The 25,501-nt window shown below is 39.2% G+C and overlaps 3 protein-coding genes and 4 long non-coding RNA genes across 15 annotated transcripts in view; 5 read left to right on the top strand and 2 right to left on the bottom strand.

Moving 5' to 3' along the window:
* Positions 1–25,501, bottom strand: part of LOC143003667 (complement factor H-like) — a 58,552-nt gene that overhangs the window by 26,736 nt on the left and 6,315 nt on the right. For 2 of the 4 annotated variants that reach the window (XM_076154444.1, XM_076154445.1), the window contains exons 15-25: positions 25,053–25,214; positions 24,542–24,709; positions 23,963–24,127; positions 3,228–3,395; positions 2,632–2,826; positions 2,364–2,537; positions 1,976–2,143; positions 1,380–1,574; positions 1,112–1,285; positions 724–891; positions 155–319 (exon numbers count right to left, since the gene is read on the bottom strand). In XM_076154444.1, the coding sequence (XP_076010559.1) occupies positions 155–319; positions 724–891; positions 1,112–1,285; positions 1,380–1,574; positions 1,976–2,143; positions 2,364–2,537; positions 2,632–2,826; positions 3,228–3,395; positions 23,963–24,127; positions 24,542–24,709; positions 25,053–25,214 (1,902 nt within the window). The remainder of the gene's footprint in view (positions 1–154; positions 320–723; positions 892–1,111; positions 1,286–1,379; positions 1,575–1,975; positions 2,144–2,363; positions 2,538–2,631; positions 2,827–3,227; positions 3,396–23,962; positions 24,128–24,541; positions 24,710–25,052; positions 25,215–25,501) is intronic. The other 2 variants (XM_076154446.1, XM_076154447.1) reach the window with 2 other exon arrangements.
* Positions 218–25,328, top strand: LOC143003671 (uncharacterized). The gene is made up of 2 exons (XR_012963887.1): positions 218–279; positions 25,175–25,328. It is a non-coding gene; the product is annotated as an uncharacterized LOC143003671 (long non-coding RNA).
* Positions 4,614–9,829, top strand: LOC143003672 (uncharacterized). Of its 3 annotated transcripts, none has more exons than XR_012963889.1 (5): positions 4,614–4,999; positions 7,305–7,779; positions 7,983–8,165; positions 8,462–8,570; positions 8,720–9,829. It is a non-coding gene; the product is annotated as an uncharacterized LOC143003672 (long non-coding RNA). The 3 variants fall into 3 exon arrangements; XR_012963890.1 differs by having other exon boundaries at positions 7,305–8,165; positions 8,720–9,566; positions 9,664–9,829; XR_012963888.1 differs by having other exon boundaries at positions 7,305–8,165.
* LOC143003668 (E-selectin-like) lies at positions 9,988–15,906 on the bottom strand. Of its 2 annotated transcripts, none has more exons than XM_076154448.1 (9): positions 15,709–15,902; positions 15,408–15,587; positions 14,905–15,010; positions 14,731–14,807; positions 14,317–14,508; positions 14,018–14,206; positions 13,268–13,423; positions 11,699–11,878; positions 9,988–10,939 (listed from the first exon to the last, which is right to left on the bottom strand). In XM_076154448.1, exons 1-9 carry the CDS (start codon positions 15,776–15,778, stop codon positions 10,749–10,751), a joined length of 1,341 nt encoding a protein of 446 aa, XP_076010563.1. In that variant the 5' UTR covers positions 15,779–15,902; the 3' UTR covers positions 9,988–10,748. The 2 variants fall into 2 exon arrangements, with proteins under 2 accessions (XP_076010563.1, XP_076010564.1); XM_076154449.1 differs by lacking the exon at positions 9,988–10,939 and adding an exon at positions 11,983–12,046 and having other exon boundaries at positions 11,704–11,878; positions 15,709–15,906.
* LOC143003669 (uncharacterized) lies at positions 17,099–21,106 on the top strand. Of its 3 annotated transcripts, none has more exons than XR_012963884.1 (3): positions 17,317–17,331; positions 17,565–17,705; positions 20,590–20,759. It is a non-coding gene; the product is annotated as an uncharacterized LOC143003669 (long non-coding RNA). The 3 variants fall into 3 exon arrangements; XR_012963885.1 differs by lacking the exon at positions 17,317–17,331 and adding an exon at positions 20,880–21,106 and having other exon boundaries at positions 17,613–17,705; positions 20,590–20,786; XR_012963883.1 differs by having other exon boundaries at positions 17,099–17,705.
* Positions 17,963–19,362, top strand: LOC143003610 (complement factor H-like; the record flags this gene model as incomplete). Its single annotated transcript, XM_076154381.1, has 4 exons — positions 17,963–18,101; positions 18,547–18,652; positions 18,805–18,881; positions 19,259–19,362. Coding segments are annotated over 4 exons (330 nt in total), but the record flags the coding sequence as incomplete, so codon positions are not given.
* On the top strand, positions 19,495–20,402 carry LOC143003675 (uncharacterized). Its single transcript, XR_012963894.1, has 2 exons — positions 19,495–19,666; positions 20,277–20,402. It is a non-coding gene; the product is annotated as an uncharacterized LOC143003675 (long non-coding RNA).

Genomic DNA, 25,501 nt, shown 5'->3' with positions numbered 1-25,501 from the left:
ATTGAAACAACAATTCCAAAAAAGATTGAAAGGTGCAAATGAGGAGAACTATGGTAGGGAAAGGGTGAAGAAGAACATTTTCCAACTACTTCCTTCTCCATGGTGCTCTTTGGGAAAAAAATTCCACTTTAAAGTGTATTAATCATGCTCTCACCTGTGCAGCTCTGAGTCCCAGTCCAACCGCTTGGCCCACATGTAATCGTGAAACGTCTTTCAGGGTAATTTGTGCAGTAATATTGGACTCCTTCATTATGTCTAAACCATCTCCTCCTATCTGAGGTTTGCGATTCGGCAATATCTATTTTTCCACACAATTTCTCTGAAAGAAATGAAATTGAATTATGCACAAATGCACAATAGTTGCTTATAGTGACGACACTATGTCCATAACACACGTGTGGTTCTCACTCAAACTGAAGAATTTCATTGAGAACTGGTGTGATAAAAAAGAGGTAGAGGATACCAATAATTATTCCTACAGTATGTGAGGTAAACAAATAGCTTGAAGAGTTTATCGCACAATTCAGCAAATTCAGATGGTTGGTGTGCATTGTTTCAATTTTGTGAAGCTCTTGTCCACTATAGAGCTTATGCTAGTAAAGGACGTAAAGTGCTAAATGGAGGAGCGATTCAGTGAGTCATGCTTTATGAAAGATAAAGGCTTTTAAGAAAATCCTGACATAGGCTGTAAAACTGTAACTTTTGTACACTATATTATCTTACCTTCGCAACGTGGATTCCCCTCCCAACCTCTTCCCTTACAGGTAAGTGTGAATTGTCCTGTAAATCCCGCCTTGCAGCTGTAACGGACTTGGTCATTGTAGCTGTATGTGTCCTTGTCATTTGCGGTGATTTCAGCATTCTTGACATCACTCCGGTCACATGTTATTGCTGGAAAATAAATAAATCAATTGAAAAAGGAGGAGTTCCACAATTTGGGACTAACCTTAATTTTCCCCTTAATTCCTTAGTGTGATAAACTGTAAGTGGCTGTAGGTGGAGACCTGTAGCTTTAAAATGTTTAAATGTGGTGCTGCTCACCAACTTTCCAAGCACAAAAGTAACTCCATAAAACTGTTATATCAGAAATACAACCTGAATGTCACACTACCTTCACAGAGTGGATTTGGTGACCATCCACCCCTTGTACATGTGGCCCGTGCGGCTGTCTTTTTGTAGCCTTCTCTGCAGCTGTAATCCTTAGTGTCATCCAATTTTTTTTGCTGCCAATGCCGGACGTACCAGTAGTTCAGTCCTTGCTCTCCTGGATTGCTACATATGATCTCTGGAATCGGAAAGAGAATTGTGTAGGTTTGAGTAGAGAGCAACAATGTCTTTAACTCTCTGGCACAAAAAGCTTATGATTAGTTATATCATACCGTTGCATACAGGTGGCCTCATCCAGGTTCCATCATCTCTGCATGTAAATACATGAGAGGTTTGCAATTTATTAAAAACCCAGTGCCTGTCATCACATGTGACCTTGAGGGTTTCTTCTGGTAAAAACACATTTCTGGCAGCAGGTTCATAAACGATTCCACCGATTGTCGTCAGAGTCAGGCTACATTGTATTGCTGCATTTGTCAGAAAATTTAAAATGAAGAGTGAAAATAAGACAAAATACATCAATATCCATCCATCCAGTGCTAGTTTCACTATTCAGTGTGAGTGAAATAATTAACTGGTGTGAAAAAAAAGAGGTAGAGGATACCAATAATCATCTTACAGTACGGAATGGAAGGTAAACAAATAGCTGGAAGAGTTTATCGCACAATTCAGCAAATTCAGATGGTTGGTGTGCATTGTTTCAATTTTGTGAAGCTCTTGTCCACTATAGAGCTTATGCTAGTAAAGGACGAAAAGTGCTAAATGGAGGAGCAATTCAGTGAGTTATGCTTTATCAAAGATAAAGGCTTTTAAGAAAATCCTGACATAGGCTGTAAAACTGTAACTATTGTACACTATATTATCTTACCTTCGCAATGTGGATTCCCCTCCCAACCTCTTCCCTTACAGGTAAGTGTGAATTGTCCTGTAAATCCTGCCTTGCAGCTGTAACGGACTTGGTCATTGTAGCTGTATGTGTCCTTGTCATTTGCGGTGATTTCAGCATTCTTGACATCACTCCGGTCACATGTTATTGCTGGAAAATAAATAAATAAATTGAAAAAGGAGGAGTTCCACAATTTGGGACTAACCTTAATTTCCCCCTTAATTCCTTAGTGTGATAAACTGTAAGTGGCTGTAGGTGGAGACCTGTAGCTTTAAAATGTTTAAATGTGGTGCTGCTCACCAACTTTCCAAGCACAAAAGTAACTCCATAAAACTGTTATATCAGAAATACAACCTGAATGTCACACTACCTTCACAGAGTGGATTTGGTGACCATCCACCCCTTGTACATGTGGCCCGTGCGGCTGTCTTTTTGTAGCCTTCTCTGCAGCTGTAATCCTTAGTGTCATCCAATTTTTTTTGCTGCCAATGCCGGACGTACCAGTAGTTCAGTCCTTGCTCTCCTGGATTGCTACATATGATCTCTGGAATCGGAAAGAGAATTGTGTAGGTTTGAGTAGAGAGCAACAATGTCTTTAACTCTCTGGCACAAAAAGCTTATGATTAGTTATATCATACCGTTGCATACAGGTGGCCTCATCCAGGTTCCATCATCTCTGCATGTAAATACATGAGAGGTTTGCAATTTATTAAAAACCCAGTGCCTGTCATCACATGTGACCTTGAGGGTTTCTTCTGGTAAAAACACATTTCTGGCAGCAGGTTCATAAACGATTCCACCGATTGTCGTCAGAGTCAGGCTACATTGTATTGCTGCATTTGTCAGAAAATTTAAAATGAAGAGTGAAAATAAGACAAAATACATCAATATCCATCCATCCAGTGCTAGTTTCACTATTCAGTGTGAGTGAAATAGTTAACTGGTGTGAAAAAAAAGAAGTAGAGGATACCAATAATCATCTTACAGTACGGAATGGAAGGTAAACAAATAGCTGGAAGAGTTTATCGCACAATTCAGCAAATTCATATTGTTGGTGTGCATTGTTTCAATTTTGTGAAGCTCTTGTCCACTATAGAGCTTATGCTAGTAAAGGACGAAAAGTGCTAAATGGAGGAGCAATTCAGTGAGTTATGCTTTATCAAAGATAAAGGCTTTTAAGAAAATCCTGACATAGGCTGTAAAACTGTAACTATTGTACACTATATTATCTTACCTTCGCAATGTGGATTCCCCTCCCAACCTCTTCCCTTACAGGTAAGTGTGAATTGCCCTGTAAATCCCGCCTTGCAGCTGTAACGGACTTGGTCATTGTAGCTGTATGTGTCCTTGTCATTTGCGGTGATTTCAGCATTCTTGACATCACTCCGGTCACATGTTATTGCTGGAAAATAAATCAATTGAAAAAGGAGGAGTTCCACAATTTGGGACTAACCTTAATTTTCCCCTTAATTCCTTAGTGTGATAAACTGTAAGTGGCTGTAGGTGGAGACCTGTAGCTTTAAAATGTTTAAATGTGGTGCTGCTCACCAACTTTCCAAGCACAAAAGTAACTCCATAAAACTGTTATATCAGAAATACAACCTGAATGTCACACTACCTTCACAGAGTGGATTTGGTGACCATCCACCCCTTGTACATGTGGCCCGTGCGGCTGTCTTTTTGTAGCCTTCTCTGCAGCTGTAATCCTTAGTGTCATCCAATTTTTTTTGCTGCCAATGCCGGACGTACCAGTAGTTCAGTCCTTGCTCTCCTGGATTGCTACATATGATCTCTGGAATCGTAAAGAGAATTGTGTAGGTTTGAGTAGAGAGCAACATGTCAATAACTCTCTGGCACAAAAAGCTTATGATTAGTTATATCATACCGTTGCATACAGGTGGCCTCATCCAGGTTCCATCATCTCTGCATGTAAATACATGAGAGGTTTGCAATTTATTAAAAACCCAGTGCCTGTCATCACATGTGACCTTGAGGGTTTCTTCTGGTAAAAACACATTTCTGGCAGCAGGTTCATAAACGATTCCACCGATTGTTGTCAGAGTCAGGCTACATTGTATTGCTGCATTTGTCAGAAAATTTAAAATGAAGAGTGAAAATAAGACAAAATACATCAATATCCATCCATCCAGTGCTAGTTTCACTATTCAGTGTGAGTGAAATAATTAATGACGACGTCTATAAATATTTACGTTGACATTCAGGTGTGGGGATGAATTCTGCTTTGTCGCCTGTTTTTATACATCTGGCAGGGTTGTTGTCTGTGCGTTTGTATTTAGAATTACAGTCAAAATGTAGGACCTCTTGCTCATCATATATTTGTTTATGACCAATCATGTGACCATTTTCAATTCCAGGTACTTGACATTTTATCTCTGAAAGACACACGCACGCACGCACGCACGCACGCACGCACGCACGCACGCACGCACGCACGCACGCACGCACGCACGCACGCACGCACGCACGCACGCACACGTGAGCATTTATCAAAATCTTTGTCATCAATCATATGAGTCCTGATCACTTTCCACTTAATAAATGATGGCAGTTAAATAAGGATTTTGTTCTGACCAGGGTCCAACTTTGGGTCCTGGTCTTCTCTGCCTTACAATACATAAATTCAGTGTAATGGCATAATTGTACAAAGCTGAACAATGCAGTTATTTCACCCCCACCCCTCCCTAATGAACATAATTACAGCAGAAAGGAGAACCCCAATGACTGTCGTCATTATCCACACCTGGCCACAGGGGACTCCAATCACTCTAACGAAGATCATAACAACAACCAGGAGGACTAATCAGGAGTATCAACAACCCTGATTATTACTGATCAGAAACATCAACGACCCTGGTTATTACTCATCAGGAGCATCAACCACCCTGGTAATTACTCATCAGGAGTATCAACAACCCTGATTACAGAGGTTAAATCCTGGGAACCCTCACCAGTCTGTCAGAACGGAAGAAGCCTTTCAGATGAGAGGTGAAATGTCTTAAAGAGTTTATTAGCAAGTCCAATTGCATAACATGAAATTTTATTGGAATTGCTCTGCTGGTCTGTTGTTGATCTCTGGTGACCTTGGACCTGTGTTGTTGATGTGAAGCCTAAAATGGCGTAAAACTTTAGACATTTTGTTGAGTAAATCTGCAGTTACCACCAAGGTTGTGAGTCATGTTGAACGCTTCATTAATAAAATATTAGAATATCAGAATTCAAATATTAATTCAGTTGCTCTTATGCTCCAGCCCAGTTGTATCAAAATTTGAATCATACAGATGACTACTTTTAAACTGGGCAAATGTACAATCTGAGGACAAATAACTAACACAATCATTTTTAAAGTGTGACTGTAGATAAGACTAAATATTTGCAAACACAAGATAATCACTGTCATTTAGTTTGCCAACATCAAACACATTCCATCAACATTAACATGGAAATTGTGATCAACACAATAAATGTAGAACTCAGATTACAAAAGAATGTGAGAATGAATGTGTCAGTATGGTCTTACCTTGACTTCTCACAAAAGCCAACGCATGCATCCACAAAAACACAACACAGCTTTGAGTTATCACACACATTGCACCTTTATAAGTGCCAACCGCCCAATTGCGCTTGAAACTTCAGACTGAAACACTATTATACACAGACAGAGCTGTGGATTTCACAGGCACAGTGATTGCTCAACGGTTTACAGAAGCCTGTTCCAGTCTCCACATTCACTCCCACAGGGTAACAGGGAAGAGATCAAACGAAGAAGTGACCACAAACTCAGATCAAAAACAGCATGACCGAGTATGATTCTGAAAATGAATAAGGAGAAGAACGATATTTCAAAAGAAAATCAGATGTCTAGAACAAATGCTAGGAGTTTTGTGGTGGTATTTCTTGTCATTTTACTGTTATGTTATTGTTTCTGCAGTTTTGCCAGCCAGGCTTTGGCATGTTTATCTTCTGTGACTAAGCGGTGGTTCCTGTAAAGGTTTATTTGTTTTGTTTTTTAACCTTCTGGTAAGCATTTGCTACGATCAATTGAGCAAACAAAATCATATTTATTACACCTAAAGCAAGCACAGACTCCTCTCATCACGGCTTTGTGTGAAATAAAGGTCAAACAGCAAAAGAAACCTTTTGAGAGCCTCCTTTACTACAAATTTGACTGTGTACATATCATATTTATCTTTCAAAGGTGTAGAATCAGCTGCCAAAGAAGGGCTGTGGAGCTAAACGCCCAAACAACGTTAAAGCCTCCCAGGCACTGCCGAGGTGTCCTTGAGCAAGGCACCAAACCCCCAAAACTGCTCCTGGGGCTCCGTACAATGACTGCCCTGCGCTGACCCCTCTGTAATGCATGTGTGTGTGTGTGTGTGGTGTGTAAGAGGGCCACACAAGACAACTTTAAGATTGTTGCGTTTGAATGGTGATGTGTTCGCATGTGATTTGACCCAATAATTTGACCCAGGGTTTGCCTTAATTTCACAATTTAACTTCATATTAATTGCATTGCAACTCTCAGTCTCCCAAACACTGTTGATAAATGTCAAGGAAAGTTGTAAGTAGAGTTGAAAAATCAACAACTGGCATCTGCATTAAGTCAGATAACGAGTACAGTCTGCAACTGGATCATGTTCACCGGTGCCATTGCTTCCGTGATCAGCGAGTGTGCTTCAAAGTAAATTTGAAAAGCATTTGGAATGGGAAGTTTGAAGTTGGCATGCTATGCTTTTGATTTAATTCTGTTGACTGATGATTGTGCGAGCTGCAGACCTCTCAGCTGCTCCAGTGCTGACAAAGCAAAGGCTACTTGAGGATGTACAATCAAGAGGCCAGTGTAACTAAGCAAGTTATGCTTGTTTGCAGCTGTTTTGTTCAGTTTATCCAATAGTGTGACAGCTGAATGTGTTGCAACGCAAATGTTTTCAGTGTAATTGCTAAAACAAAGAAAAAACAGAACTGAGCATGAAACCAATGGAGCAATTGGATATATGGAACAGTTATTACCGTCATCATTTAATTCACTGAAAGTCACAACATGGGACTGTTTCGATCATCGAGGGATGACTCAGGCCCATCACACACATTTAATGGGGGGAGGGGTAGCATCGTGGCATTGGATATGCAATTTACGTCCTGTGCTCGTCTCGCTCTCATCCAGTTCAAGGTGGTACACAGGGTCAATTTTTCTAAATCCAGATTGGCCGAAATATTCACAGACGTAGAGGACAAATGTAATAGATGTTCAAAGCCTCGGTAACCTAAGCCACATGTTTTTTCTCTGCCCCAGGCTCCACAACTACTGGTCCGGTTACTTCAACACATCCACCCTTGTGACACTGACAAGTTCTGTCAGAGATGGCAACCATTTCTCTCTTACTTCACCGATCTAGAACTGGCAAACAAGGATTTGTGTTTTGTAAAGGCTGAATCAAAATGAATCAGGTCCATATTGTTCTAAAATGTATAATTTAATAATGTATAAATGTTACACCATTATCGTAACTTTGCTAGTTCTGACTGACGATATTGTTTGTCGTGAGAGGACTCCATTACAGAAGTCAGGATGGCATCACTGCTGTAAAACGACATCACTTTGCAAGTGTGATGACATCATTATTATTTTAAAAGTCAGAGTTAGAGCCATTCGACCCAAGAAGTGATTCATCTGCACTCTGGAAGAAGCAAGACAATGCATTGTGTGATAACTCAAAGCTGTGTTGTGTTTTTGTGGATGAATGCGTTGGCTTTTGTGAGAAGTCAAGGTAAGACCATACTGACACATTCATTCTCACATTCTTTTGTGATCTATGAGTTCTACTTTCATGGCGATGATCACATTTACATGTTGATTGTGGAAAGCGTTTGATGTTAGCAGACAGTGATAATCTCCTGTATGCAAAAAATGTGGTCTATCTACAGTCATATATGAACTTCAACAAGTATTGTGTTTATTATTTGTCCTCAGATTGTACGCTTGCTGATTTTAAAAGTAGTCGTCTGTATGATTAAAATTTTGATACAACTGGGCTGGAGCCCACCTACAGCAGTGATGAACAAGTGAGAGTGAGCTGCACCACCAGCTTCACTGGCTTCTTCAAACTAACTTGTGAAGCTGGTGAATGGCATTCAAAAGGGAGTAAATGTGAAGGTAAGCCATCATCCTGTAATGTCTGGAAATGATGTGTCATTATATTGGATTAATAGTAATCATGTTAAAATGCAAAGCTGGTTTGATGTATTCAGTTGAATGAGTCAATTTAATGCTTATTTATGGGCACTTATGCCATGAAAAACACAGCTTGATACAATGGGTCCTGTTTCATATTACTAAGCAACAGAGTAGTGTTGTCCTCAGAGATCATAAGTACAACGCATGGCAAAAGTTAGACTACATTTGCTGAGGCCAGGATTTCCAGAACTCATACTCACCCTTATCATTTACAGTTCACCGCTGTGGTCATCCTGGCCCTGTTGATAATGCAGAGTTTCACCTCAAGGTTGGAGACGATTATGTCTTTGGATCAGATGTGGAATACACCTGTAACACGGGGGGGTATGAGCATATTTATGATCGTACATGTGCATGATTGTTTAATGTGAATCACTGTGACTTCTACTTCAAATATATGAAATGAAATTTCAGTTTGGCCCCACTTTATCAGACATTTCATCATGTACTGTATTTTGTATGTCACATTTCAGTTACCACATGGTTAGTCGCAACCCCGTCAGACGTTGCAAGTCACAAGGTTGGGATAATCGCCTTCCTACCTGTGACGGTAAGAGCTGGAATTAAAACATCTTATTCAGTTATTGCCATGATATCAATAACCTGTTTTCACGTGCTTACAAGCCATCGTGCCACAGAGGAGATCAAACAACATAAGAGCAACTGAATTAATATTTTAATTCCTCTGTAATCAGGGTTGTTGATACTCCTGATGAGTAATAACCAGGGTCTTACACAGGCACAGGTACATTTCACTTCATGGATAGATTGAGCAAGATATCAATAACACACCAGTAGAGCAGTTATATTGTATTGATTGTGGTATTGTGCAGAAAAGCTGAACGCTCAAATTGTTCTTTGTCGTCATGCTTCTCCTTCCAGCCAACAGCTGCCCAATCATTCCGTTGGACGACAATGTCAGTGTGATTGGAGATACAGAGGAGTCTTGTATTTAGCTGCAAGTCCAGGTCTGAGATGCTGGATGGGCCCGAAATCATCCGCTGTGATGAGAATGGACAGTGGACTGGCCAAGCACCAAAATGCATAGGTACGGTAGGATGCTGTGAACAAAAAGACATGGAGGAATAGGCCAAAAGAGAGGGATTAGAAACGAGAAAGGAGAAGACAGAATACACAGACCAAGATATACAGTGTGTACATAAAATAGCAATCAATAGTTTTTATTATCATTTACCGCCTCACTGCTCGCAAACACAAGATGAATGCAGAAAGAACTGTCATCAAACAGAAGATGAACGCGACCATCAACGGGAGCTTTATTGTTCAGGCAACGCCTCGGAAATCTCGCCAAATACCAAGGTGCGTGTGCGTGTGTGTGTGCCCGTGGGTGCGTGCATGGTGAGATGTGCATAGATTTAGAATGCGATGGTAACTGATGGCCCTGCTTGTTTTTCAGATTTGCACCAGACTGGGTTCTGAGGAAGGATAAACTCAAAGACGTGGTAGACCCACTAAGGGCCATTCAGATGGTGGCTGACACTTTGTCTATTGTTTTATGATTAAAAAAAAAAAAAAGCTTTCATTTTAATCATGAACTCATTTTAGAGAACTTCTTTTAAAAACTGTCGAGTATTCTGATTTTTGCAGATGTATTTCCACGTTGTACTTGTAAATATTAAAATACATTTGTTCTTTTTTAAATATGATTTTCTTGTGCTACTACAATCATACACAATAATTGGTACTGCTAACCAGTTCATTCATCAGAGGGATGCACTCATAGTGTTTTGTTGCCTTTTTAATGAAGATGGCATCTGAAGAACAATGAGCATGCAGTTATAAAACATTTTGGAATTTTTAAACATGGAGACTGTAAAACATTAACAAAAAAATATTCATTCATGCACATGAAAATGGGTGAAAACAAAGCAACAGAGTCAGAAATGTTCAATGTGATCTTGTTTAAAGGATATCACTGATTGAAATAGTATATGACATCATCTACCATACCAGATAGATTCTAAACAAACATTTAATTCAGTCAACCAATAAATCAACCTCAGAAGTAATCAAACAATGTGTTTATTTACATTGCACTTTTCATACATAAAGTCCAGAAGGGGGGAGGGGAAGAAACAATAAAAAGAAAATGACCTAAGATGAGGAAAGCAGTGTTTTATAATGGCAGTAATTCTATCAGTCATATTTTAAATATCCGTAAAATGTACCAATTTCCCATGTATGCATTGAACTGAATAGATTAGTTTTCCAACATTTTCTATGTATGAGTCAAGCTTAACTTAGACAGTTAATATATTGTCATTAATTAATAAATGAATTCGTACTACATGTGATCATTTGCATGGCGTAATATGGGAAGACGATTTACGTGCGTTTGCTCCCGTCTGTGGAGGACAGATGACACGGCGACAAAACAGCATTGCATAGTAACTGTACTACGTGACTTTCCCAACTCTTCATTACTCTGGTTATTCATTAACATACAACCTTGTGTTCATCACTTCCAGTTAGATAAAACTCCTAAATGCAGGTGGGCATGTCCATCACGCCGTCCATGCACCTCTGATACATGTCCCCTGTGCGGTGAGATCTTGTGCTCTTGCACTTGAACCGAACACGATCACCATGAGGTACAAATTCTATGACGATATATCTTCGATTGAATTCAATATAACTTTGCCTCATGAGTTCAGAGTTCACAGGGCAGGGTTCTGAAAGAGATAACGGACAAAAACACTTAATGACAGTCAAGCACATTGTATAAACAACTACTGCGGCATAGATTTGGGACATGCTGCAGTCTGATGTATATGTCATTCATACAATGGGGACACATCTTCACCTTCACCATCTTTATGACTCAGCTTGCTCTCATTCATGTTACAAGTTATTTTGAGAGGGAGTTTGTGAAGGGTCTAAGAGGGAAACTGCACCTGGATGTTCCATGCAAACAAGGTATTTAGTTATTCAAAAAAAATGATGATGGAGCCAATCACTATGTAGACAGCGTCCAGAAAACAAGAAAGTATGTCCATCGTTGTTAAACCCATCATCAAATTAACTATTGAAGATAAAGAGTATCAGGATATCTGGACCGCACCTAAGCCCAAGCGGACCCAGAGGTGTTTTTGGATGGGTTCCAAATATGAATGGTTTCTATCAAAAACACAACTGAAGAAATGAAGACCACAACCAAGAGAGTCGCTGTAGTACTGAGCGAATGGAAGTGATTGGAAGACAGACCAGGCCTCCCTGTGGGTACGATGGCTACCAGAATGAGCTCAGAGGAACCAAAAATATGCAGACACTATCAGTATTTCCCCTCCATGCTTAGGTGGTCAATGCAAGGGGCCTAAGTTCTCCTAAAAGGATGCTACCAAGTACCCAGCAGGGATCTCTGTTCATTACGATGAATTTTCATTATGAATAAAATCATACACATATCTAACATGAATATGGTTGTAACTTACTGAAGCATTTCATCTCTCCCATCCATTCACCGTTGATGCAGGTTTTGTGAGTCTCAGGACCCAAGACATAATAACGCTGACAGATGTATTCAACTGTGTCACCATGGATGTACTTGAACTTCAATGTGTTCAAAGTGTCTCCGTCCTGAAGGTGTGGCGGTTTTCCACAAGGCAAAGGTCCTGAAAGAAAATGGGCAGGTTAAGGTTAAGGTTAAGGTTGATAAAATGCATATTATTAATAATGTGTGTTACAACATTGTGCAATGGTCACCCCTTACAAATACCTCCAGGTTGGTTGGTACACAGAGATGATCATCTCAGGACAAATAATCACCATGTAGAAAATGTCTAATGAAAAGTATGTACACAAATGATGTTGTAACAAATTAATTTAATCTAAAAATAACATACTGTGTGAAAGGATTTGTTTCTCTAGGCAAGTGTATACATTATCCCAAACCGCGGTGAAAGATGCATGCACTTCCACAAAAGATACTTTAGTAGTTCACTTGTAGCCTTAATGATGAGGAGTTTATCTGGTTTGGGGTTTTGGTGGAGGGCCGACCCTTTTAGATCACATGGTGGAGCTCTGATGTCACTCGGGAATGTTTTGCACATCTCAAAGAGTACAAATGGCTTCATAAGGTAAACAAGTTGCTCCACAGCTGATGTGGTTTCAACAGCTTGTCAAGTGGGGTAAACAAGGCAAAGTGTGACCTTTGAGATTGCAGTGCACTGTGGGTTACAGCAGACAAGCCAGGTTTTGACACAGTTTCAACTGTAAGTGATTTCGTCGCATTGACATATTTAGTCAATTCCTTCAAAAGCAATACATATATCTGAATGAAAAAAGTATTATTATTAGTACTGTTGTTTCTTTCTTTCGCCACAGGAAATCCTTCCTCCCTGTGGCCACTGGACTTTATAATAAATCTACCTCGGGTCGGGTCGGGACAGTGGGATCATCAGGATTCCCCTCCCCCCTCCCTGTCACTTTATAGTATTTCGCAGTACATGCTGCTGTATATCATATATACACACGTGTATGCTGTAGTTATATTGCCAGATGCACATCTGCACTTGTACCCTTGTCTTCCTCATGTATTTGTACATTCATTCAGTCATTTGTACTGTCCGGTACTGCATTTGTACTGTCATGTACTGCATGTGTACTGTCATTTGTACTGTATTTGTACTGTCATGTACCGTTCCCCGATTGTATGTACTTTCGTACCCCTTATTGTGTGTACTTATTATGTTGTACTTGGTATCTGCATGCACTCTTGCACGTTTTCTATATTGCACTAGTTTGGTGATTTCTTGTTCTAGTTTTATTCTGATCACTGTTACCTCCCAGCAGTAAGGCCTTGGATTTGAAGCCAGTCCTGGATTAGTTTCTCTACCAAATTGCAGGACCAATTAAAAAGCTGATATTGATAACAAGGTCTGTTGCCTCTGTTGTAATTATCACTTTGTGTTGTGCTATAACAGCTCACATGTACTTTCCTTTAAGTGACATTGACATTCTAGTGACATTGTTCCAAATGAATAATTGTAAACATAAATTACCTCCACATGTTGGGATGTCATCACTGAACTGTCCATTTGCTAAACATTCAATCTCTGCCTTCCCATGTAGATACTGTCCAGGTTGGCACTGAAACGTTAACTTTTCTCCCTTTCGTAGTTTCCCTTTACCAACTTGAACTGGGGATTGGCATCCTTCTGTTTTGTTAAAAAGAATTGACTTAGCAAAGCATTTCACATGGATAGTAACATAATTGTTGAGTCATTTCTCTCAACACAGAAAATACAACAGTTGAGGTCACAGGAGGATAAATAGTAACCACACAAAATGTACTTGTCCCAGTATGTCATACATTCATATTATGAAGTTGAGGGGTTGCATTGTGAAAATCCATTCCTTGATACATTTGTGATTGTTTTGTTGTCAGTAGTATTTTCTATTAAACTCCTCCTTAAGAGTTTCTGATAATTATGAACCACTTTTTCTTATGTCAGGCTGTCTCCTGTTGCACACAATAAACATTACTAATGCATTTGTGGAAAAAGTGTCCTCAAAGCTTTCAAATACACAGCGGGTCACTCTGTGGGTGTGAATGTGACCTCTGACCTAATAAACATCTGTGTCCCACCTGTCTTCTATGTATTCTGTCGTATTCTTATGGCATCCTCTTCATTTCTAACTTTGCTTCCATGCAGAAGGTGAGGCACTTCAGTTTAAGTGTGATTTTCATTCATTATGTTGAAGCATGGAAGAATATAAGTCACACAAGCAATTATCTTTGTTTTACATACCAAAGCAAGTTGGAAACGGTTTATTCCACTGCCCACTTTCTAAACATTCCACTTCTTCAGATCCTTCCAGTAAGTATTCTTGATAACACGAAAACTGTAGTTTATGTCCAATCTTCATTAGTTCATTTGCTGACGTTAATCCGTTTATATTCAGAAGCGCGTCTGCCGGCTCAGCTTTACAATTGATATCTGAAAAATGTGAATATCAAATGGAGAAGAGAAGGACTCCCTTGTTATTCTGTTTTGTAAGGAGTTGTACATTCTTATTTTGGTATCATAGTTTACCCTTTGCATTTTACCTTCACAAGAGGGGAACGGACGGCTCCACTGCCCGTCTTTACCACATATCAGCTGTGCACTGCCATTCAGAGCTTTCCCAGGCTGGTTACAGCTGAAGGTGAGGAAGCGGTCAGCTAGTATGACGTCATCATTTTCTGGCAAACCTCTTACTGTCACCTCTAAATCTGTAGGCGGCGGCTCACAGCTGGAAGCTGAATTAACATAAACAGTCAGACAGGTACAGATACAGATACAGGCTGATAACATTTAAAGTTCAAACGTTTTAATTTCAACTTGCAAGAGGTTTTGTACAAATTCACAGCTTTGATGTCCATCCAGTGCTGCTAAGACTTTCATAGCACCTGACAGCTCTCACATTTAGAATATCTATAATCTCAGCCATGGCCCTCTGTGATCATTCACACAGGACTTACGTTCGCATACTGGCACGTGACTGGACCAGGTATTCAGCAAGCATGCCCTGGTGTCTTGTTTGCTCACCATATAATACCTGCAAGGAGCGCAGGTTTGTCGTAATGCTCACATAGAACTCACACGCCGTCAGTGATGCTAACTGCTCAGTGCAGCAGGTGTGTGGCTCTACATACCCTTCATTACAGAAGTATCTGACAGACGCTCCGAATACAAAGTCTTCACCATGGATGAGTTGGTAATAGCCATTCGGGGTGTTATCAGGAAGACCACATGGCCTCACTGAAGATAAAAATATTACTTTGAATGATTTCAGTTGTGGAAAATGCAGGAGATTGTGTGGATTACCATTTACTTGTTAGCATAACATTCAGTATCATAATGCAGAGGTTATTCTAATCTACTCTGAATTGCACAATTTCAATCATTTTAGTTATTCTAGAGATTTCCTTGACGACCAAATGGTTTATATTCATATAGACATGTGCTAAGTAAGACATACATCATAAAGTCATCACCTTTCCTTTACTATCAACTGTAATTATGTAAATGAAAACAAATCTATTCCCCTTAAAAAAAAGGAAAACACTAATAATTAACCATTAATCAACAACATCATCTACTACACCTGAATGGAGACAAGTTAGTGTCGGCAAAGAGACAAGGTGGTATCACTCACAGTAGCACGGTCCTGGACGGACCACTCGCCAGCCTTGGCTTGTGCATTCGTATTTGATGGTAGGGCCAGTTATGTAGCCCGTTTCACAGGTGAAATATACAACATCTCCTTGTGCGTACTCGTTTTTTTTGGACCGCACGGACACACTGGCGTGGGGGACCTTCGGAAGGCCCAAACAGGCTGACAGACAAGCACACGGAAAGAGAAAACACATGGAGACACGTACGTCATACCTCAGTCATATAGTACCAAACAATACCAAGCAGTACTGCATAGATTAAAACGTATGTGTTCTTCTTACCGTTTTGTGACAAAGACATATCCACGTTCCCCCATATATGAAGAAACAGCAGGATTAGAGACAATCGCATCGTGATGGCTGGTTGTGTGCTCACAGTCTTACTCCTGTTGCCCTCAGACAGCACTCAGCTCATAATATGTACAGCCCAGGTGGATTGCACAAGGCTGTATGAACACATGAGTCACAACAACTCACCAGCACTCACTTCTTACATACTTACATACATAAATACAACACTGGACAGAATTCCAGAATTGCATGTGCTGTATACCTTTAGACCCTTTACAAGTATTAAGTTTACATAAGATGTTTATTTTGGCATCCAAAGTCCAAAACTGTGATTTTCTTTGGAGCCTTTTTATTTTGGTTAGCTGTTGAGCTAGTTGGGATGCACAATTTTCCTTCACAATAATGTCTAAATGACAGCCGCTGTGTCAATTTCTTATACGTCCAGGCACTATGTATACATATGTATACATACATTATGATATCACACCTGCTACAAGAAGGACTTGGAACATTCATGATAAATCTAATTATATATGATGTGAGCGGTCACCCAGGAAAGCTTCATAGAGGAAACAAATGATCAACCAATCAAATACATCAACATGAAATATTTAGCTTGAGGGGAGCACATAAAGAACGGCATCAAAGGGGGTCATGTTTGCATTGTAGTATGTATTGCAGTATACATACTACAATGTACATTGTAGTATAAGGTTGCGAAAAACGCAAGCAGTTGACCGACAGATATGCACCCGGTAAGACAAACCCAGAGGAGGTCCTGACACACATTAACACGCACACACGCACCTGCGCACGTGCGCGCACATATTTTGTTCTGTCACTTTTGTGTTACTGTTGGGAGTGTTTGGCCTGTGTTTACACACTCTGTTTGCACAGCCTGCAGCCGTGTAGAATACATCAGTGTAATTTTATGTACATATGCTTCAAAACATTTAGAAAGTGAGGGACATTTGTATGAACAAAAGTACACTCTCTAAGTTTTTATGGACACGATCTCATGTTGTTTCATGTTTTGTGCTTCCTCAGGCTGAACATCTTAAAACATGGATGCAACTGGCTACTTGAGGATAAACAATCTGGAAGACAGTGTAAAAAAGCAAGTTATGCTTGTTAGCAGCTGTTTTGTTAAGTTTATCCAGTAGTGTGACAGCTGATTGTGTTGCAACACAAATGTTTTCACTGTAATTGATATACAAGTGTAAAGTCCACAGAAGGGAGCATGAAACCAATGGAGCAATCGGATAAATGGAACAGTTTGTACCAACAGAGTGCAAAGTTTATTTGCACAACAATGATTCAATCTTCAAAATATACAAAAGGAGGAACACTGCAGAGGAAATTTCATCATTTAATTCACGGACTGTAATGCTCATCGTGGGATGACTCAGGCCCATCACACACATGTAATGGGGGGAGGGGTAGCATCATGGCACTGGACAGGTCACAATGACTGAGGGGACAATTATTTCAAAGGTGTATCAAATGGTTTTACGGCACAGTGACAGGGATGTGCTCCGGCGACAGAAGCTTCACAGGGGTCGCATGATGTAAAATAACACAAAACACACAAAAACTAAACCAACAGCAGAACTGGTAAACAAGGATTTGTGTTTTGTAAAGGCTGAATCAAAATGAATCAGGTCCATATTGTTCTAAAATGTATAATTTACTAATGTATAAATGTAACACCATTATTGTAACTTTGCTAGTTCTGACTGACGATATTGTTTGTCGTGAGAGGACTCTATTACAGAAGTAAGGATGGCATCACTACTGTAACATGACATCACTTTGCAAGTGTGATGACATCATTCTCGTTTTAAAAGTCAGAGTTGGAGCCATTTGGCCCAAGAAGTGTCACATCTGCACTCTGGAAGAAGCAAGACGTGCTGCTACAATGTGTGTGATAACTCAAAGCTGTGTTGTGTTTTTGTGGATGCATGCGTTGGCTTTTGTGAGAAGTCAAGGTAAGACCATACTGACACATTCATTCTCACATTCTTTTGTGATCTATGAGTTCTACATTTATGGTGATGATCACAATTTCCAATGTTCATGTTGATTGTGGAAAGCGTTTGATGTTGGCAGACAGTGATAATCTGTATGCAAAACATTTGGTCTATCTACAGTCATATATGAACTTTAAAACGTATTGTGTTTACTATTTGTCCTCAGATTGTACGCTTGCCCAGTTTAAAAGTAGTCGTCTGTATGATTGTATGAAAATTTTGATACAACTAAGCTGGAGTCCACCTACAGCAGTGGTAAACAAGTGAAAGTGGACTGCATCACTGGCTTCAATGGCTTCTTCAAACTGACTTGTAAAGCTGGTGAATGGAATTCAACAGGGAGTAAATGCGTAGGTAAGCCATCATCCTGCATGTCTTGAAATGATGTGTCATTATATTGTATTTATAGTAATCATATAAAAATGCCACATGTAAAGCTGTTTTGATGTATTCAGTTAAATGAGTCAATGTATATGTTATAAATGCTTAATTATGGGCACTAATTAATATATAATAGTACACTTTTGCACTTCTGGTTGCATGCAAAATGCATTTCACTGGCTTGTACCTGTACTTGCTCATTGACAATAAAGTTTAATCTAATCTAATCTAATCTAATCCAATCTAATCTAATATAATGCCATGAAAAACACGTTTTGATACAATTGGTCCTGCTATATTACTACCCAGCAGAGTAGTGTTGTCCTCAGAGATCATAAGTACAACGCATGGCTAAAATTAGATTACATTTGCTGAGGCCAGGATTGCCAAAACTCATACTCACCCTTATCATTTACAGTAAAACGGTGTGGTCATCCTGAAGATGCTGATAATGCAGAGTTTCACCTGAAGGAAGGAGACGATTATGTCTTTGGATCAGATGTGGAATACACCTGTAACACGGGGGGGTATGAGCATATTTATGATCGTACGTTTGCATGATTGTTTGATGTTAATTGCCATGATTTCTACTTCACATGTATAAAATGAAATTTCAGTTTGGCCCCACTTTATCAGACATTTCATCATGTACTGTATTTTGTATGTCACATTTCAGTTACCACATGGTTAGTCGCAACCCTGTCAGACGTTGCATGTCGGAAGGTTGGGATAATCGCCTTCCTACCTGTGATGGTAAGAGCTGGAATTAAAACATCTTATTCAGTTATTGTCATGATATGAATAACCTGTTTTACGTGATGACAAGCCACAGAGGAAATCAAATAACATAAGAGCAACTGATTAATATTTTAATTCAGATATTCTAATATTTTATTCATGAAGCGTTCAACATGAATCAGAACTTTGGTGGTAACTGCAGATTTACAAAACAAAATGTCTTAAGTTTTGGGCCATTTTAGGCTTCACATCAACAACACAGGTCCAAGGTCACCAGAGATCAACAACAAACCAGTAGAACAATTCCAATCTCATGTTATGCAACTGGACTTGCTCGTAAACGCTTGAAGACATTTCACCTCTCATCCGAAAGGCTTCTTCTATTCTGACAGACTGGTGAGGGTTCCCAGGATTTAACTTCTGTAATCAGGGTTGTTGATACTCCTGATGAGTAATAACCAGGGTCTTACACAGGCACAGGTACATTTCACTTCATGGATAGATTGAGCAAGATATCAACAACACATCAGTAGAGCAGTTATATTGTATTGATTGTGGTATTGTGCAGAAAAGCTGAACGCTCAAATTGTTCTTTGTCGTCATGCTTCTCCTTCCAGCCAAAAGCTGCCCAAACATTCCGTTGGACGACAATGTCAGTGTGACTGGAAACCCAGAGGACTCTAAATATGGCAACTTGCGCGAATTTAGCTGCAAGTCCAGGTCTGAGATGCTGGATGGGCCGACAATGATCCGCTGTGATGAGAATGGACAGTGGACTGGCCAAGCACCAAAATGCATAGGTACGGTAGGATGCTGTGAACAAAAAGACATGGAGGAATAGGCCAAAAGAGAGGGATTAGAAACGAGAAAGGAGAAGACAGAATACACACACCAAGATATACAGTGTGTACATAAAATAGCAATCAATAGTATGTGAATAGTAGCAAAAGGAGATCCTGAAGCCCCTTCAGATGTGGAATCCAAATAGTTTGGCTTAGAAGGATCATGGTTGTACAATTTGTATTATATCCTTGATAACATTATGGCCTTTTGCTTTTCATGGCAGTGTTGAGAACATTGTGTCCCTGTAAAACGCATCCTCGCTTTCATTTAGCTTTACTTTAACTTGGACTTGCTTTGTGAACTGAAAGCCAACCTAAGAGGCTGGTGTGGACCTGTTGAGATAAAATTCCAGATGCACATGAATATGAACATGACACTTATTTAACTACCATTATTTCATCAATCAATCATATTTAGTGGGAAAGTGACCAGGACTTATATGATTGATGACAAAGATTTTGAAAATTGTTCAAAGGGGGAAGTGTGTATTTGCTCGTTCATTGTTACATTGTAATGTTGACATTATGTGTGTGTGTGTGTGTGTGTGTGTGTGTGTGTGTTTTACAGGGATAACATGTCAAGTACCTCAGATTGAAAATGGTCACATGATTGGTCATAAACAATTATATGATGAGCAAGAGGTCCTACATTTTGAGTGTAATTCTAAATACAAACGCACAGACAACAGACCTGCCAGATGTATAAAATCAGGCAACAAAGCAGAATTCCTCCCCACACTTGAATGTCAAAGTAAGTATTTATAGACGTCGTCATTAATTATTTCACTCACACTGAATAGTGAAACTAGCACTGGATGGATGGATGTTGATGTATTTTGTCTTATTTCAACTCTTCATTTTAAATTTTCTGACAAATGCAGCAATACAATGTAGCCTGACTCTGACGACAATCGGTGGAATCGTTTATGAACCTGCTGCCAGAAATGTGTTTTCTCACCAGAAGAAACCCTCAAGGTCACATGTGATGACAGGCACTGGGTTTTTAATAAATTGCAAACCTCTCATGTATTTACATGCAGAGATGATGGAACCTGGATGAGCCCACCTGAATGCAACGGTATAATATGACTAATCATAAGCTTTTTGTGTGAGAGAGTTAATGACATGTTGCTCTCTACTCAAACCTACACAATTTTCTTTCCGATTCCAGAGATCATATGTAGCAATCCAGGAGACAAAAGAGTGGAGTTCCTGGGTGTCCCACATTGGCAGCAAAAAAAATTGGATGAGACTGCAGACTACAGCTGCAGAGAAGGCTACAATAAGACAGCCACATGGCCCACATGTACAAGGGGTGGATGGACACCAAATCCACTCTGTGAACGTAATTTGTCGTCCAGTGGCGCCCCAAGCTGTACTTTTGGGTTCATCAGCAATACCAGCAAAATCATTTATCTTTTCTTTCTTTCTTTCTTTTTGCAAAATTTCCTTATTAACTGATCTCTGCATCTTTGTTCTTTTGAGGCATTGAAATGACTTTTGCTCATTGCTGGCATTGTATTTCTGGGTTACTTGCCAAGTTTAGCACATTTTAAAAATATTTTGTTCTTCATAAGAAAACAAATACAATGTCATTGTTCAGTTATGTGTAATGTGCAGTTCTTTAGTGTGTTATGTGTTGATTTAAAAAAAAAAAACAATTTTGATCATAATTATTTGTGTTATTAGTTTCTCAAATACAAATGTGATGATAAACTTAAAAATGTCAAATTTTTCGCTGAGATGGACTTCAATATGAGTACTTTCATGGTGTGTATATTACGTAATGGCGCAGTTATGTCATCACGTCATTTAGCAACATTTAGCAACAAATCAAGCTGCCTGTAAACAACTTTCCCTGAAAATGACTTGACAACATTGTGTACTGTACTAGGATGACATGTGGAATGTATGAATTCAATGTCAATGATATAATCCAAAACCGTACCACCATGTTAATTATAACCAAAGCTCTTTGCTTTAACGTTATTGATCGCTGTTGTATGTACACTCTTCCCTTGTCTAATCAAGTATTAGACGGGTTTCCATCTTACCATTTAGTTTGGACTGTGGCACAGATGTTAGGAACTGGGTTCACTTGGAAGCAGACAGAGACCAGATTTTGGCGGAATAGGGTTTAATTGTTGAATGTGCACCTGAGGGCAAGTGTTGGTGCACAGCTGCTGTTGCTGTGCACCAAAGAGGTCCTTTAAACAGGCCAATCACCCATGTAGGCATACTGATCAAATGTCCTCCTTCTTTAGAACTGATAAACAGCTTTTATGAAGGTTGCAAATGCTATTTGGAGGATTGCAGCAGTTTACCTGAGGACAAGAGCAGCCAGCTTTGTCTCTCTCTGTTCCTTTCTGCTTTTGCCTCATCTGTCATATATTTTGAGTCAAAAAGGAAAAAATAAATCATGGAAACACCCTTTTGCAATGTCCTTTTATTCCATATGCCAAAGTTCACAGCATGAGACAGATGCAGTTTTTCTTTCTCTCAGAGGGATGACGACAAGACCAGTGGAAAAGAAAACAGAAGACTGGTCTTGATTTCTCATACTGGAACTTCTTTGGAACTTTCAAAACAAGCCTCACTGTTCTTGAATGGGAGCTGTGGGGCAGACAACAGTGATCAGTAAATCGGAGTACAGTGAGAATAAAACAAAGCTGGTGACACGGCTCAGACGACAGGATGAGCCTGCAGCAACAATACAAAATATGACACACAGTATATCTCATTTCCCCAAAGACTTTGTAAAAATAGATTTAGCGTCAGATTGGAAGAATATTTATATATATTAATGTTTTTCTTGAATTATGTTTTGTGTATTTTTATTGTCTAGATTTTACCGAATTTTGCAATGTGAAGATTTTTCAACTGACTTATGGAGAAAATCTAGAATTTTAGGCTGTCACAATTCTTTCCCTATATATAGTATATATATTAGATCAAAATGTTTTTTCCCGGATTTTCAGGTGTTTTTTAAAATTCCATTTTTTTTTATTAAGAGTTTTCTAATTTTGAACTTTTTTCTTCATAAAAGGACTCAAGGTTGACATGTGAAATGATTTTCTACAATGAATGAATAATTTTCTCGATGAGCTAAGACTTCTAGCTACTTCTAGCTACTACTTTGATACACTTTCCTATAGTAATAATTAAATCTAAGTAAATTTAAATTATGTCAATTGACAAAAAAGACAACAAAACAGAGAAACTAACTACTCCAGTACTGCAATATGAGGGAATTTGGACATATATATTAAATATTTCAGATTTATGTCATCTTATAATGTAAGAAGACTCTACCTGCTTTAGCGCTCATCTTTACCTTTACATTCTATGGGTTGACTATTAACATTAACACATGTTGCGTTGCCTGCAGTTTTTAAACCAGAGTTGAGGCACTGATAGTACATAACATCTCCATGGGGGTAGCTTGCTTTATCCACTGTGAAGGTTATTGTCCGCGTTGCATCTGGTCTGGCACAGTACCCTGACAATATCAAATCAACTAACAAAATACACAGTATATCTCAGTCCCTCTAGTTTTCACAGTTGCAGAATGCAATGTTGAATAAACAAAACATCACATTTTTTGTCCATGCTGCATAATTGACCCTTTTATAGCATACTTTTCCATTACCACTTAAATTTAAAAAAAAAGTGCAGGATATCATAAAGTGTGCGTTCACACATGACTATGTTGTCGACAACCATGTCTAACATTAGTGGTTGTCGACTGTGAAAATGGTGGCATCCATCTCACATAAGCACTCGAGACACAGCAAAGCCAACCGGTGGATGCCTGGAATGAAGGAAGATGCAGGCTATGACTGAACAATATCAGGTTATATGAATCAAATGTTTAAAAATTCTGAGTGATAAGAAAAGATTTCTGGAAAAGCCACACATTTTGCAGAGAATTGGCGAAATTACTGCCAAAAAACGTGTAATTTTGATGACAAATAAAAACTAAAATAATTCCTGGGCCGATCAATTGATTAATTTGAGAGTGTAGAGGTAGACATTTTGTTGACATACATAAAGCTAAGGAATATTCACTATATCATCTGTTTCAACAATTATCACTGAATTGGTCATAGGGTGCACTCCTCAACAATTGCACCCTGTGGCTGTAGGGGACGCTGTGCAAAGTCAAACTACTTCCTTCTCCATCGTGCTCTTTGGGAAAAAAAAATTCCGAACACACTGGAATTCCACTTTAAACTGTATTAATTATGCTCTCACCTGTGCAGTTCTGAGTCCCAGTCCAACCGCTTGGCCCACATGTAATCGTGAAACGTCTTTCAGGGTAATTTGTGCAGACATATTCGACTCCTTCATTAAGTCTAAACCATCCCCTCCAATCTGAGGTTTGCGCATCGGCAATATCTATTTTTTCACACAATTTCTCTGAAAGAAATGAAATTGAATTATGAATTATTTGCCACAAATGCACAATAGTTGCTTATAGTGACGACACTATGTCCATAACACACGTGTGGTTCTCACTCAAACTGAAGTATTGCATTGAGAACTTGTGTGATAAAAAAGAGGTAGAGGATACAAAAAATTACTCCTACAGTCTGGAACGCAAACAAATAGCTTGAAGAGTTTATCGCACAATTCAGCAAATTCAGATGGTTGGTGTGCATTGTTTCAATTTTGTGAAGCTCTTGTCCACTATAGAGCTTATGCTAGTAAAGGACGAAAAGTGCTAAATGGAGGAGCGATTCAGTGAGTAATGCTTTATCAAAGATAAAGGCTTTTAAGAAAATCCTGACATATGCTGTAAAACTGTAACTTTTGTACACTATATTATCTTACCTTCGCAATGTGGATTCCCCTCCCAACTTCTTCCCTTACAGGTAAGTGTGAATTGTCCTGTAAATCCCGCCTTGCAGCTGTAACTGACTTGGTCATTGTAGCTGTATGTGTCTTTGTCATTTGCGATGATTTCAGCATTCTTGACATCACTCCGGTCACATGTTATTGCTGGAAAATAAATAAATAAATTGAAAAAGGAGGAGTTCCACAATGTGGGACGAGCCTTAATTATCCCCTTAATTCCTCAGCCTGACAAGCTGTAAGTGGCTGTAGGTGGAGACCTGTAGCTTGTTGACATACATAAAGCTGAGAAATATTCACTATCTATATCATCTGTTTCTCCATTTATCACTGAATTGGTCATAGGGTGCACTCCTCAACAATTGCACACTGTGGCTGTAGGGGACGCTGTGCAAAGTCAAACTACTTCCTTCTCCATCGTGCTCTTTGGGGAAAAAAAATTCCGAACACACTGGAATTCCACTTTAAACTGTATTAATTATGCTCTCACCTGTGCAGTTCTGAGTCCCAGTCCAACCGCTTGGCCCACATGTAATCGTGAAACGTCTTTCAGGGTAATTTGTGCAGACATATTCGACTCCTTCATTATGTCTAAACCATCTCCTATCTGAGGTTTGCGCATCGGCAATATCTATTTTTTCACACAATTTCTCTGAAAGAAATGAAATTGAATTATGCACAAATGCACAATAGTTGCTTATAGTGACGACACTATGTCCATAACACACGTGTGGTTCTCACTCAAACTGAAGAATTTCATTGAGAACTGGTGTGATAAAAAACAGGTAGAGGATACCAATAATTATTCCTACAGTATGTGAGGTAAACAAATAGCTTGAAGAGTTTATCGCACAATTCAGCAAATTCAGATGGTTGGTGTGCATTGTTTCAATTTTGTGAAGCTCTTTTCTACTATAGAGCTTATGCTAGTAAAGGACG

This window comes from Genypterus blacodes, unplaced genomic scaffold (assembly GCF_046128005.1).
Source record: "Genypterus blacodes isolate CSIRO-AG114 ecotype Tasmania unplaced genomic scaffold, CSIRO-AGI_Gbla_v1 ptg000062l_1, whole genome shotgun sequence".
In the NCBI taxonomy this organism is placed as follows: Eukaryota; Metazoa; Chordata; class Actinopteri; order Ophidiiformes; family Ophidiidae; genus Genypterus; species Genypterus blacodes.
Note: the sequence above shows the minus strand (reverse complement) of the source record. Positions and strands in the feature narration are given on the sequence as shown.

Bases quoted from the DNA above. Each gene is read 5' to 3' on its own strand.
- LOC143003668 (XM_076154448.1), bottom strand. From the start codon at position 15,778: ATGCGATTGTCTCTAATCCTGCTGTTTCTTCATATATGGGGGAACGTG. The intron at 13,424-14,017 runs GTATGTAAAACA...TTAACAAAACAG, and splicing joins ACCGTTTCCAACTTGCTTTG to AAGGATGCCAATCCCCAGTT. The intron at 10,940-11,698 runs GTAAGTTACAAC...TATCTCTTTCAG, and splicing joins GGGAGAGATGAAATGCTTCA to AACCCTGCCCTGTGAACTCT.